At 35.6% G+C, this 14,670-nt stretch overlaps 1 protein-coding gene across 1 annotated transcript; it reads right to left on the bottom strand.

The window, feature by feature from the left end:
• Positions 1-4,269: 4,269 nt before the first annotated feature.
• On the bottom strand, positions 4,270-14,449 carry LOC147078002 (transcription initiation factor TFIID subunit 4-like). Its single transcript, XM_085961064.1, has 2 exons — positions 14,281-14,449; positions 4,270-11,279 (listed from the first exon to the last, which is right to left on the bottom strand). Exon 2 carries the CDS (start codon positions 11,002-11,004, stop codon positions 8,383-8,385), a length of 2,622 nt encoding a protein of 873 aa, XP_085817190.1. The 5' UTR covers positions 11,005-11,279; positions 14,281-14,449; the 3' UTR covers positions 4,270-8,382.
• Between the last annotated feature and the right edge of the window lie 221 nt (positions 14,450-14,670).

Raw genomic sequence — 14,670 nt, 5'->3', positions numbered from 1 at the left:
AGGAATCGTCCCTGCATCTCCTGGGTTTACGACCCAGTCCACAAATTATCCACTATGCTACGAGGTGACATACTTATGACGACAAACTTTAACTATTGGCCTTTTAATACCTGCTCATCAGTATTCTTCAAAATCAAGCGACTATCGGCGATCGGTTTTGGTTTATTAAATAAAAGTAGGTATTTACTACTTCAATTACTAACCGACGTCACGGATTTCTCCAATATTTTATGATGGTACTTACTCGTACTTGCTAACAATTTTATATTAATACTTTTTCCAAAAAAAAAAAAAAAACTATGTATATTATTATATCTATATATTTCTATAATTAACAATTAAACTTATTACAAACCACCAAATAAATATTATATATTTACTATTGGAATGACAATACAAAATATTAGCATCTATAAATTAATTACCATCGGCTGCTAATATTAGGTAGGTACCAATATCCTAAGTATATAATATTTACCAAATAAATAGTTACTAACATACCTACATATTAAATTAAATTAACTATCAGCGCATTCAAAAATAAATAATAGCATCGCCTTTATTTTCATAGAAATACCTAGATTAAAAGTAAAATAAAGACAAACAATGTTTAATTAATAATAATTTGAAATAATAATTATTTTTTACGTCATAGTAGTTGCCGGGCCACACTGTAGAATTCATATAACCGTTGGGATTTTGTGTCATTTATCAAAACAAAATGCAGTTATTTAGGTTAAAATACTCACTTCCATAACTTTACTATAAGTTCAGGGCGAACTGGTGATGTATCAGCTATAAATGATCCCTTCAAATTCGATGAATTCACTATTAAAACAATAGTAACTTTAAAAACAATATCAATAAGACGAAATTTGAAAGAGCATTCCGGACGGCCGAAAAATATGAAAGTGGGCGTGATTGTTTTAGAGCTGGACAGCGTGAATGTGGGAGCGAGATGCACGGCGTCAGCGCGGTTTGATTGGCTAAAAGTCATATTCGGGAAATAAAAACTCAGCCAGAGATTTATTTCGACCGAAATTAACTTGGATATTCAGGTACGAATAGTTGGACATTCGGGAGAACAACACGGAGTAATTGTAACTTAACATGGCGTATTCGGGTTTTTCAAAAAAATATCTCTGTTCCTAGATAAAAATATATTGTTTTTATAAATGGTTTCGGTAGAGTTCGATAAAAGAAATTGAACTGTATTAAAATGTCGATTTCGACAAAAATGGATATTCGGGAAACAAATCCTATAGCGACGATAAGTATAAGGGTACATTCGGTACAATAATAAAAATAAACTGACAGTACATGTACTGAGATAGTAACGGGCCAGGTACTTCGATTTGAGTGATGGATCCGATGAATTATTATTCGCTATTTATACATCAAAATAATATCTACCCATTATAATTTAGGACATAACTAGGTATATTAATCGTGTCAGCTACTTACTGTCATTTGCGTCAATGGACATCCGAGTAGATGACTATTGTATAAAATATAGATATCGCGGAAATATCTGTAGTAAGCTATTTACTGAGTTTACAATAATTGGGCACTCCAGGAAATGGATATTATTAGAGAATTTATAATTCCGGTAATATATTCAATATCGCTGATCAATATGCTGACACGAATTGAGTTGGTATCACCATAATACTATTCTCCTATCGTGTCAAACTGAGCAGAAATATGTCCCGTTGAAAATACCATGACTCCATCTAAACTACCATTAACATAAAATAATCAACATGTCAAGTCAATGGGTTTCATGATTATTAGATTTTATCATTTTATTAAAATCCACAACTATTAGATTAGGACGCTAAGCGATCTTCAAGATCTACTGATTCAGCTAGCTCTGCCAGTTATTAAAATTATTTTATAAGTGCAAAATGTGTGGTGATTGCAATAGTTTTAAAGGACATCTAAACTGTCAAAAAAGTACCTTGCATAATTATTTATTAGGTACCCTTGTGTTGGTTGAAACCAAAATATTTTGCATTTATGTTTTTATGAATCTTAAATATTATAGATTCTCGGATTGTATGGGTATGAATATTTTATACTTAAATAAGTGAAATCAACAACACTGTTAATTTATTATAAGATTCATTCAGATGTTTATATTATGCATTATTTATTATAGGTTTAAGTATAATTAGGTATTTAAATTATTTATTTATTATGTTGATTGAAAAAAAAAATCTCCAATATCCAGTAATCAGTTTTAGTAAAGGACAGTTTTGTTTCAATCAAGCTATTAACTTTTGAATTGCTTTTTTGTTTGATTTGACATATTTAAGAATATTATAATGGAAAAGCGACGCAAGAGTGCGATATTTAAACAGCTGCTGACTTGTATGAATGAACTAACTTGAATTATGTTATTATTGTTATAAATAGAGAAGAATAATATTAAATATTATTTTGCATGCATATATTTGCAGGATAGCAAAAGTGTATATAATAAATTGCATTATTAAAGTGTTAAAATTCTTTCTATTATTTATCATTTAATTATATTACCATCAAGACATTAATTTATATCACTGTAATTAATATAAAATATAATCATGTGATAATTGTTGATGTGTTCAAAAAGGAATTGTATAAAATAAATCTACATGATCTCCTATCCTTGTCTTTTATTTTAGATTTGAACGAAGTACGAAATAAAATAGTATGTAACCATAGATACATATAGACGCCACCCGTTGCATTGCTAAATGAAGCTACGTGCCGTGCGTTTGGTTTGTGGGCGAGCGAACGCATTCGCCTATAAATGTTCGAGACCATAGACCATTTCGCTAGTGCTCGCCCAAAGTGCTCGCACTAGACGCTCAGAATTAAAATATAATTTTCTGTTTTTTTACGTTATATAGTATTTTTAAGCGGTCAAAATGCAACCAATTAGGTAAATATATCCATAATTTAAGTTATTTTAAAGAAACACTAGGTCACTGATATTAAAATAAATAATAATATACAAATAAATTGTCACGAACATGTATCAACTTACCTATGTAACGTAATACCATCTTCTTGCTTATCAGTACGGCTACCATATTTTAATACAACATGCAGAACCACCTTTCCTACTTAATTAACTAAAAATATTTACCACTGACTTTATGTTTAACACAAAAAATAGCAAATTTAGCAACACGAACAACACGCTACGTGAAGCGATTCAGCACGGTTTGCCGCCGATGAGGGTGCCGAATACTTTCTCACTCGCACTCATGCATCGTTTTTGTTCAGGCCTTGTATGTAACCTTCCAGACCATAATGTTTTGTCTTGCCTCAGCTAGGTATGGGTTCCAAGATTTTTTAACAATTCTAAAGAATTTGAACATGTAACATTTTGAACACATTCATCGAACAAATGAAGCATGGGTAAGTTAGTACACTAAACACATATTAACATGGTAAAGTTGGCATTTCTGATTTTCTAACTAAAGCAATGTCTGTCACTTTTGAAATTTGGGTAATATTATTTTTTCACTCAAATTAACCATTTTTATATAGCTAGCAGATTCCTTGTTCTATTGCTGAATTGGTGATAGCAATTTTTCAGCAAAATATTGATTAATACAATATTTATATCATTTTTATTGTGAAATTGGGCATAATAAGTTTCCGTTCCGTGACTACGAAACTAAGCTTAGAAAACATGAATGAGACACTTTTTATCACTTAAAAGAGCTCTATTAGATTAAAAAAACCATACACTTAAAAATAAAACCACAAATAGTCAAAAAATATTATTGAATTCTAATTCTTGGGCACATTTCGTTCCACTCCGTTACCCTATGTCTATAATGGCAGAGCATTTTTCCTTTAGTATTTGAAAAAAACCAATCAATGTTCGTTCTGCTATTTTTTTAAAGACAGTAATCACTTTTACTAAATTTTATTGGAAAAATACATAACTTTCCAATATTATATCATATAATAACTATGAAAAAAACAATCAGTCATGGGACATGCCAAAAACGCAATGTACAAACTTTGGCGAAAATGCCCATGCATTGTTTTTATACTATTATTTACTCACATGCAGTTATAAACAATTTGTTCACCAAATAATAGTGCCAATAGTACATCGGCTCGTTATTCAATCATCGTGACAGACTGTCTTTTCATAATTATGTGCTGCAAATTGGCAAACAAATCTCATAGTAGAAATGTGAAGTTCTTTTCATCAATACGAAAATGTACTTATTCAAAATAAAATGAAACACGGTATAAATTTGATAATAGTTTTTATTCTTTCAGAAAAAAATATTCGATCTCCTCTTTTTCTTTGATATTGTACATCAAATTGATTTCAAATAATCAAGCGCTGTAACTTTTTTCCACTGTCCAACAATGATTGATGTAAAAACATGTGCTAAAAGGAAACCATCCACCATTTATTTTATTAACTATGTAATAATTATGTACACCCAGATGACGCAGTTATCAACTATTTCTTATGCTAAATTTCTATAATGTACAATAACATGGTTCTAATAGCCCCTGTACACGTGCATGGATTTATTGCCAATAACGTGCAAATTGAACTTCTGCAATAACTTACTGTTTATCCACAAAAATGCTGTTGTCTCTTATTGTATTTAGTATATTTTGTAATCAGGGCAGTGTTGCCATCTTTTTTTATGCTGATAGTATAGTACAGGAACATTTTTCGTCTCGAATCCTTTAAAATTATAGTATTTTAGTATAATTGGCGTAAAATTATAGTATTTTACATTTTTCGCAGAATTAAAATTATATTATTGTACTATAATTCTAGTACGGTTGGCATCACTGCATCAGGCTCACAATTATCGCATGTAATGAGCATGAGTTGCGTTAATATTCGAAAGCTGCTAAACTTTTTTGATCCATGCATCAAGAGGTGCAATTTACACGACAATAAGTGTTTACATTTGCCTTTTATATTTATGGTCGCGATATGTACCGCCTGTAGTAAATCCACACACGTGTAAATGGACAATGTCTTGTAAACTTCACAAATCCAAAACAACTTTTTCTCAGCAGGAGACAATAAAAGGCATCCAATTGTCATTTTAATAATAGAAGTTCAAAATTCAAAAAATAGAAACACAGAACAGATTCTGGTACTTACATATAAGGATAGAATTTTTTCTGTCATATAGACACAATTTAGGAGGTATTTGTGAATATTGATTTTTTAAATGATTAAACGTGTTATGAATGCAAGAATTTTACACTCAATCAAAATTTTATTTTTCTATAAAATGGAATATCTGTATTTTGCAAGACTTTGCATTTTTGACTGAATAGTGATTATTATAAATAACTCTAAAAAATTATAATAACTAACTAATCATTCTGTACCAATCTCGATTGTGAAATTTATTTCTTCAACGTGAACAAAATATATTACCCAAATTCGAGAAGTCAAGGAAAACATTGATTCTCTAGTAGCGTTTCATAAACATACAACATGCTAGTACCCTTTTTTATGTTCTGAGCAGCGAATTAAGATTTTTCTCTCTCGTGTCAATGATTTCTGACAAAACTATAGTACAAAAATGTAACATTAGAGCATTGAGACAGTAAAAGATCTGTTATTCGAATTTTCGATTACCCAGATAATATATTTAGAAAAGTGATAATTTCAAAAAAAAATTAGCAAAATCAGATTTTCATGAGTTTTGTTATCCTTATTTTTCATTATCCTGACCATCTTCATCCACAACCAGTTCGAATAATCAAGGTTATACTGTGGAGTTGTTGACTGTTTATACTACAAATACTTTAATTATAATAGTACAATTGACAAATAAATAATAAGTCCAATATTTCGAGTTCAGCAAAATACCACCCTCAAATGTTCTGCATACGAGCAGAGATACATCATTGTGAAAATTCTCGTTAAAAATATACATATATTTCCATGATATTTAATTATTCAATTGTACCTACGTATAAAGATACAAAATTGAGACAAACTTGTTACAAAATGAGTACAAAAGCATAGTTGAATTTTTTTGCCCGTGATTAAAACGATGATTCCATATGAAATAAGCCATGAATTCCATCCGTTAGTAAACAAAACCTTTGAATTAAATTCAAAATAAATCATGAAAAATATCGATTGACTTCATTTTGGATTTTGCCTTGAATTTTGAATTATTTAAGAAAAAATAAAACATTGAAATCTTGAAACATTTAAATTTCGCAAAATCATGGGGCATGCGTCTATAAATACGAAAATTTTACCTATATTAATTACTGACTTAACCAATTTATGATTTGATTACCATTAATACCTAGCAAATTATCCACATACTGATTAATAAAAAAGAAATGTATACATTCAAATATGGTGTCAGAATAATAAAATTGAAGTGCTGAGGATTATATAAATTTAATATATGTGACATACAATAATAAAATGAGTTTGTAGCAGTTTTCACAACACCAGTATTTTTGCGTGAAACATGTAACTGTTCGACGTGTCCAGAAATTTTTACATATGCAGTTCACCGTATCACACTTCACTGTGAAATGTTGTATCGGAAATATATGGTCGTATAGTACTGAGATATAATTCATGTCTAGATAAAATACGGCTCTTGACGGTTTACGGGAAGCCAGTGGCAAATAAATTTTGAAAATAGCCGATATACACCCTGGATTATTTGTTAGGTTAAGTTTTCATTCTTGAATTCATGAATTTTGCCAATATCGGCTATGAAAATTGGCACAGTTCCCGCCTGGCTTCCTGTAAACCAACTTGTACCTAAAACACTCAATACGTAATAAATACTACTGAAATATAAAAGACAGTAGAAAATAGGTAGGTATGTAATTAAATTATAAATACAAAATATCAAATCGAGCGTTTCAAATTTAATATCTGACGTGTAATTTTTTCATCTCAGTGCTATAGAGATGACCGTATAGTATACAGTCATCTCTTTCCGATAAGAAAGCTCACGGCGAACTGTGCTACTGTGAACGTACACTTTACACGTAACTGTACCTGCATTGTATGAAAAGTTATAACTATCTTATTCCCAACATTGTAATATATCCCATGGGCATGGTGTATAAAATATCTTTATTATCTTCATAGAAACCGTATATAATTTGTATGTTTCGGCTGACTTTTCCTCCTTCACTAAAAACGTTGATAAACTGATAGAAATATTAATAATATTTTCAAGGAATAATGAATAATCATTTGAGTACGAGACCTCATTTACAGAATGTTGAAAACATTTATCAATCTCCTCATTAAACAATCCCAAATTAAACTTTGAAGTCGATTTACACAACTTGGTCACCGGTGCAATTATTGTATTAATTCGATCCTCAGCACCTCAAAAGTAGAGATAAGTGATAGACTTTCAATCAAATTAAAATTTACAGAATGTTATGTGATTTCATTCTGCAATTTTAATCAATCAATTTGCGTCAACATTCGTATAAAATGGATTTATGCAGATCCGATGTAGGTTTATCATATTTTGTTTGGATGTACACGTCATAATGTAGGGTGGATGGGCCCTTCACACACCATTAAAAAAAAGTCAAGGATAATGTTAAAATAATCAACAATGAGAAATATATTACAGAGTACTAGATAACTCTTTCATAATAGCCATAAGATGAGAAGTCTTCTTCAAAAATAATATTATGTATCCGTCCTGCTGTACAATATAAAATTTTACAAAATATCAATAAACGTTTGGTCTATTCCTAATGATTCAGTAGTCTTTGGACATAACATGATCATTTAAAATTGGACTCTTGATGGTTTGTAATATGACATATCAATTTTATAAATTTAGGGCCTAATTATTACAAATCCAAGAGTCAAATTAAAGTGAAATCGGGTTTATTCCAAACACAACCGAATTATACAGATACTAGGGATATTTGAATTGTGATGAAATTTCATATTCCTAAATTAATTGCTTCATTACGCACCAATCATTTTTATGAAGTTTTTAAGGGTTCAAGTATTCCTCAGCTTGCATTATTAAAAAAAGAATTATTTACCTATGATATTGACAATACATACGAACATAAAAATTCATAATTTTATTTCAATAGGTAACACCATAAAAAACTATTAACTTAAATTTTACTCAAAGCACACAATCGATAGAAGTGTGATAAAATATTTTTATAAATCATAAGAATTAAAAAAAAAAAACGTAAATTCTGCCTAACGAAAACACCGTCAGAAAAGAATAATAACATTATTTAACACTTCCAGTCCGATATAATGACGAGCGATCCGATAACATTGTCCAATCGTAGTAAACTGTATAAAATTTGATAGTCAAACCGGGGCGGATCATTTGCAATCACTCAACAACATCATTTCAAGTAACATTTGTACAAAAGATGGCTTCGAGCCGTTTCTTTCTCCTGTTCCAAGAGGAAGAGGAGGTCTCGGTAGTTGACCCGTTTCATCCGGGCCCGCAGTGGAGCGGAACTTCTTGCTACGCCGTTTTTCATTCCTAGGGCGGAGTCAATGGCGCTGGAGGTGTCCATTGCACCCGAGTCGCTTTGGTTCAAACTGATTCTGGGCTTCTTCCGGGGGCCGATAGCCTGCAGAGCGGTGAGATTGGCCTCCCTCTGCCGCATCTCTTCCATCTCGGCGCGCTGCATCTCCTTGGCCTTCTCTTTAAGTTTCACCTGCTCGGGGTCCTCAGATTTGGAACGGGACTTGGCAGCCCGCAAAAGGATCTCCCGCTCATAATCCTCACGTCTTTTCCTCTCCACCCGGTCCAGGTCTTCAAGAAACTTGAGCTGTCCCTTGACGTCCTGCGTTACCTCGTAGTCGGAATTCGTCTTGATCATGTCGAGGCGGTGCTCAGCCACACAAGCCAATTTCTCGATGAGGTTTTTTAGCCTCTCCTGCGTGGCGTGGGAGACGAGTGCCGACACGTCAAAGCTAGGCTCATCCAGGCCATGGTCGGCAGCAATCCGTTTGAGGCGTGCCTGTAGGGGGCCCATCGACGCCAGGTACTCATCCTTGCACGAGCGGATCTGTGTGCCGATCATCTCTGTTGAGCGTAGGATTTTCTGAGACTCTTCCGCCAGGTTGACCCCACCCATGGCTGCTACGTCATTAATGTCGTCGTCTGCCGCCATCTTGTCGATGTCGGCGAAGGACGACTGGGCAAACGAGGTGACCGCCGCCCTCTTGTCCCGGTCCTTTGCTGTCTGCCGCCCGATGACGGAGGGACCAGACGGTGCGTTCCCCACCACCTTAACGAAGGTCTTATTACCTCCTTGCGACGTCGGCTTTGTAACATTTCGAAGAGGAGTGGGTGGTTTTGGGGCCGCGAGCGGCACTGGGGAGGAGGCGACTTGCTGCATGACAGGGTGAGCAACGGTTCTAACGGGCGCGGGAGACTGCTGAAGGATGGGTGCCTGCTGAATTGGGGTAGGGGCTGGGGACGAAGTAGGAACTGTGGCGTTGGAGAAGACAAGATTGGCAGGTGGCGGGTGAATTCCTTCAATCACAAGCTCCTTGTTGACCAGGGACTGCCGGAGGATGGGTAGGGTTTTTTTAAGGAAGCCAATGAGGCAGGGCTGCGGGCTGGCATCCAGAAGCCTCTCAAGCCTCTGACAGAAGGCCTCTGGCTCCACCCTCATGTCAATCAGCTCTTGTATGAGGATGCGCACGTTCCTCTCCACTGCCTTGGGCTCCTTGCTAGAGAGGTCTAGCAGGTTGGAGAGAAACTTGCGGCATTTCTCTTTCAGGTTGTCCACTGACGATTTCTGGGAGGCGGCACTGGAAGCCGCGGTCGTGACAGCGACACTGGTCGCCTGGGTCGCTGGCCGCATCTGCTGGATCACTTGTGTCCCACTTACCGGAGTACTCTGCTGCTGCATCTGATTTCCAACGACCCCAGTCAGAACGGGGGAAGGAGCATTGGAGAGGGTGTTTCCGGAAATGGTAACCCCGGACTGAGGGGCTCCTGTAGGCGGTGCCGCAACAGCAGTCAAGCGGATGGACTGTCCAGGGTGCCCCGTTCCCGTTCCAGGAACGGAGGGCGGTCCCACCCGTAGGAGCTGGAACTGGCCATTCTCCGTTTTCAGGAGTAGATGACCCGGCTGACCGGCCTGCAGCCCTTGTAGGGTCTGTAAGGTGATCCCCGGGCCGGCAGGGCGTGCCCCCATCATCTGGGGGGATCCCATGACCACCCGGGGGGAGACGGCGGCGACACTCTTTTGCCCAACAGGGGCGCCCGGCCTAACGTTGACGATCTGGACATTAGCCGGCAGACCACCGTGAGTTTGCCCCTGGTTCTTGTTCGGATCAATAGAGGACCCGTGGGCACCACCGACGGTCACCCCAACCGAGTTGGGACGGATTCCCACAGGGGAGGCACCTGGCCCCTGCTTTATGATGAGCGGTGGCTGCATCTGGCCCGGGCGACCGCCCGCTTGCGTAACAATGCCGCCCTGCGACACGGCCTGCAGGACATTTTGGGTGAAGGGGGTGAGAGCTATGGACCTCCCGGGCAGGGTCTGACCCGGGTAGATGACCCTGGTGTTGAGGTTCACCCCCTGCTGGTTGACAGGCTGCGAGGTTTGCGAGTAGACCAGCTTAACGGCCTCCTGCTGCTTCTGCATGAGGGCTATGCTTCCCTGCGAGTTGGGAGCATGGCTCACGTACGTCTGGCGAGCCTGCAGCTGCGCCAGGGGCACACCGGACGTCACCAAATGCTGCTGGCCGGGCTGGAACGTAACGGATGAGAGGATTTTGGGTGAGTCAGAGTTCATGGAGGCGGCACTGAGGACGTGCCCTTGCTGGATCCCGATCGGGTTGCCGTTGGAGGGGACCCGGGTAATATTCCCTTGGCGGCCGACCACCCGCCCTGAGGAGGTGACCAGTTGTGTTTCCAGCGAGCCCACGATGGCGTTGACAGCAGACTCGTCCACGTTGGTGTTTAGCGCCTCTTCGAGGAATTCCGCCGATGCCATTTTCTATCGGCGGAGGCTTTCAAACACGGGCATTCGTTAAAATAATATAAAAAATCTAAATTGTCTCTCGATAAAAACATGGGAGGATCTTGAATCGTCCGCGGCGCTTGGACGGTTACTCAGGAACTGCTCTCGGTCAATGTGGCCTCTGGGCGTTCACAGACTGCTGTGTGTGAATACTAGATTCTCCGCCGTCTCTTCGGGTCTACATTATCTATCACTCTTGACATTGTCCAATCATATTAATAATGTATGTTTCGTTTGTACTACAGAATCTGAAATAAAACAAATAAAATTATTAAAAATGCGAAAAGTTCACAGATGGATCGGGCCGTGTTTTGCAAGGATTCAAATGGAGCAATATACGCAAAATATTCATTTAAGTATATAGAAAATAAATCCTAACATCCTTTTCATTTCAAAACCAGGCACTAAGATTTTTAGTGTCTATAAATCCCTCCTTCCTGCAGATTGTAATTTTATTAAATCCAATTCTTACATGACATTAGGTTAAGAACAATATTTGTACGTATCTTGTATTTAATTTTACATTTGCGCAGTTCCAATTTTAAACACATTATTTCGAAGTCGATGACAGATGAACAGAACGAATGAAAGTAGCATTGCTGTCATTCGCGTTACGCACTGCAAAAATACATATTAATTAAATTATATTATGTGCATATTAAATATTGTAATGCTACCTTAAAATAATAGGAAAAATTTTGCAAGACATGAAATAAATTTATTGGAACGTTTTAGAAGACATTCTGACGATTTGGATAACTTCACCAACTGTGAAAAAAAAAATGATAATGGGATTATAGATCTACCATCGTAAGTTGGCAGCTGGTCGAATTTGAAACTAAAATTGTCTATCGAGGATAAATTTGTCACAAATGCCATTTAATTTTACAACATGTTTCTCGAATTATGGATTGCGCTTGCGTTTATTTAGCTCTCATGGCGTCAAAATATCAAAAACACATTATATTTAGTGTTGATAAATAAAATATACCTACCTTTTAAAAAAAGAGATCAACAAGTAAAAAAAGCTTTTTCCTTTTAAATAAGGAATGTACCTAATACATAATTTTATATTTGATATAGTATTTTATAATCGAATGAGTGTTTGTTGCTAATTTAGGTAGGCACGCTGTTTTTCTTGCTCGCAAGATTTTTATTGTTTCTACATTTGAAAACATAAAGAGCATTTTAGATTATTAATAAACGAATGTGACCTTTTAATATTTGACATTATTCGATAGCTACTTAGCACCAATTATTTGGTAAGTATTTAAAGTAAGCTATATTTTAATATAATCAACAACGAATTATGTCTCCGCAAACGAAGCGCAAACCGAAAATAACTTCGCAGTAAGTAGTTTTTACTGATTGGGCGTTATGACAAATTGTTTACATTTTGAAACGTCAGCGTGCAGAATTCGGGATATATATTGTGTTATTGAAAATACAGAAGAAATAAGTATAGTGCATAATGGCAAGTATTTCTAAAACAGTTCGTGGGAATGCCAGAGACATCATTTTAACAGTTTGGCAATTCTGCGATAATGAAAAAGGACAAAAAGAATTGATTATTTATATCGATAATGGAATACAACGGCCAGTCGCCATGACAGTTAAAGATTTATTTTCAGTGTTACCAAGTTGCATTTATATTACAAGGCAAGTAATTTCTTGTTTTTTTTAGTTTTGTTCAAAGTTATGATATAAATAAAAATTAATGTCGGATAGCAATATAAATGAATACTTACTTATTATTTGTGTATGTAAACGGATTTATAAAGAAATTTATTATATTAATTAAACTGACATTTACACGTTTGAATTCCATAATATGACCTCGACTGGTTTTATTTTTACCGCAAATGGTCCTGAGAGTGACACAGAATCGGATGATAGTCTATCTGGAATTGAACCATTATAGTAGTTATATAATTTCTACATTGTTTGTGTAATTTATAGTTATCGTGTTTCATTTAAAATTCCATTTATGTCGATACTATTTTACCGTCTTTAGAGTTTAATTTATTTTCGCTTTTTTTATTATATTTTTTTCCATGACTAAATATACACAGTACTACTTTATATTTTCCAATTTCTGATTTTTCCAACTTTGCATTTCTTCCTCGTGGTTATAAAAAAAGTAACACGTTTTTATTTTGATTGTGTTCATTTTTTATTTTAATAATATTTGTACAGAAATCTACTACCAATAAAAAATTATAAATTACCATCTTTTTGTTAGTTATGGCAACATTCTCAATGTCATACTAGCGCCCTCGCTGAAATGCCAATTTATGATCTATAACTCTATAGGGGGACTTTAGGCAATCTCATTATGCTATTTTATATGAGGCACATTCTTAAATTATAAACATCAGCATAAACTTAACTCTAAAACGAATATAGATATTTTTTCATACATCCTCGGATGAGCTTTCCATCTAGTATTATAATAATAGTCAGTGTTCATAAAGATCCATGGCTGTAACTAGAGGGGGAGAATGTAGGGGCAAAGCCAACACATACCAATACCCCGCTTTTTGTAATCAGCGCCTAAAAGCGCGTTGACACGGTCCAAGTACGATCCAAGTACACTTGGACCGAGTGCCATCCAAGCGACAGCTTCATACTAATTATTCCTATCCAAGCTACTCGGACCGCGTCCTACTCATCCAAGTTAAGTTGGATAGGAATAATTAGTATGAAGATGTCTCATACGAGTGCGCTTGGATGGCACTCGGTCTAAGTGTACTTGGACCGTGTCAACGCGGCTTAAGCCTAAAGTTTGGTTCTCGCTACAGCCCTGTTCAGATCAAAATATTATAGCGGCAAAGACCCAGATATCAGTTATTTACATACGTTATATATTTTTAGAAACTGTTCTTACATGTTGTTATGAATGTTTTGGTGGTTATTATACGTTGAATTTTAAATTAAATAAGACGTATATGGTTCCTGCAGTTAATAGTGTACCAGTTGGTTAGGTAAATTCAAGACAATTGCGTATTGCAATGTAATGTTTACCGTTATAATAAGTCATTTTGACAATATTATTTGAATGAATAACAATCGCCTGTCATGACAACATAACCTCAAGCTTTAACTCAATAATTTGCGAATTGGATTAACGCCACAGTAAATTCTTAAATTAGATTATCGGTAAATATCAATTGAAATGTAGTTCAATATAAAACGAAATAATATGATGACATCCGACTATTAGAACAACATTATGCCAAAGTGACTTACCCAATGAAAGAAAGATTATACAAGAATGCCACGAAATAGCTTATTATTGTGTTTCAGATTGTCATTTAATCCTTCGAATAAATCAATATGAGAATTTTATTATACACAAATGTGGTGTTTAGAATATACAAATAATAAAAGTGGAAATCGTGTCAAATAATCTATCCACCCAAGCCAAAAAGTATTTAATGCTGTTAAGTCAGTACGATCGCTGTCAAGCTGCCAACATAAGTACACAAAATTATACATATCTGAAGTTGCAAATTATTCAAGTATAATTTAAAGGGATACGTTAATCTTATTTTATTAGACAGTCCAGATTAAAACAAAATAATCTAAGTAATTTAGAGTTTTAGTTATCGGTCATATTTTATATTTGAGCTATGCGAT

The sequence above is a fragment of the Rhyacophila brunnea genome, unplaced genomic scaffold (assembly GCF_057557595.1).
Source record: "Rhyacophila brunnea isolate RB1 unplaced genomic scaffold, BYU_Rbru_1.0 scaffold_12, whole genome shotgun sequence".
Classification (NCBI taxonomy): Eukaryota; Metazoa; Arthropoda; class Insecta; order Trichoptera; family Rhyacophilidae; genus Rhyacophila; species Rhyacophila brunnea.
The sequence above is the reverse complement of the archived record's forward strand: the minus strand, read 5'-3'. Positions and strand labels throughout refer to the sequence as shown.